The sequence below is a fragment of the Pteropus vampyrus genome, unplaced genomic scaffold (assembly GCF_000151845.1).
Source record: "Pteropus vampyrus isolate Shadow unplaced genomic scaffold, Pvam_2.0 Scaffold100, whole genome shotgun sequence".
Classification (NCBI taxonomy): Eukaryota; Metazoa; Chordata; class Mammalia; order Chiroptera; family Pteropodidae; genus Pteropus; species Pteropus vampyrus.
In genome coordinates this window covers 2,422,122-2,423,066 of record NW_011888881.1, presented here as the reverse complement: position 1 = coordinate 2,423,066, position 945 = coordinate 2,422,122, and the positions used below count along the sequence as shown (strand labels likewise).

The 945-nt window shown below is 61.2% G+C and overlaps 1 protein-coding gene across 1 annotated transcript in view; it reads left to right on the top strand.

The window, feature by feature from the left end:
* The window catches only part of LOC105295175 (IQ domain-containing protein F5-like), a 4,149-nt gene extending 3,509 nt beyond the window's left edge, over positions 1-640 (top strand). Inside the window, exon 4 of the mRNA XM_011364743.1 lies at positions 231-640. Coding sequence (XP_011363045.1) covers positions 231-640 — 410 coding nt within the window. The remainder of the gene's footprint in view (positions 1-230) is intronic.
* The last annotated feature ends 305 nt before the right edge of the window (positions 641-945 follow it).

Here is a 945-nt window from a genome sequence, read left to right as displayed (position 1 = left end):
GCACTCACCAGAATGGCAGAGACAAGACACCTATCTGGTCTTCTGGCTCCAGCCAGTGCCCTGCCCCACGCTCCACAACTTCCGAGAAGGAGCCCTTGCTGATAACGATCGGGAGGACGCTTTCCTGGCGGCGCCCTGGCGCTAAGTTGGGTGAAGAACGTTCCTGAGCAAACCTTCTTTTTCCTTGCCACCCCTTCCCTCCCAGATAAAGAAAGCCCCTGATGAAGAGCAGAAAGCCACCGAGATCCAGGCCTGGTGGCGGGGCACCCTGGTGCGCCGGGCGCTGCTGCACGCGGCGCTCAGGGCCTGCATCATTCAGCGCTGGTGGAGGCAGAGACTGGAGAGGCGGCTGGAGGAGAGGCGGCGGGCCGTGCTGGCGTCCTACGCTCGGCCAAACTGGGCCGCGGTCACGCTCCAGTCCTGGGTCCGCATGTGGCGCATCCGCCAGCGTTACTGCCGTTTGCTCCACGCGGTCCGCATCATCCAGGGGTACTGGCGCTGGCATAACTGTCATGCCTGTGGCTTTGTCCAGGGCAGGTACGAACTCACAGCCAACCAGCTGGGCGTGGAACTTGAAATCTTTCTGGGGTCACAGATTTGTCGGATTACGAACTGCATCCCCTTCCAAATAAAGAACTGATCGGGTCTGCTTCAACTCTGCGTCACCAGATCTCTGTCAGACAAGCTCCAGGAGCTCGTGGCCTCAGGGGCAACGATGGCAGAGCCTGGGCATCTCGCGGTCAGCTCTGAGGAAGTGGCAGAGGTGCTCTGCGGTCACGTGGGGGAGAGGATTGAGAGCCGGGGCTGGATGAGCAGGGCCTGTGATTGGTTAGCAATGCCTGCCGTGGCTGGGGGAGCTGGGGTCGCCCACTCCAGGGAGCCTCCTTCACAGTGGGGCCTGTGCGAATGGCACCCATTGCATTTGGGATCCATGGAAGCTCTTAA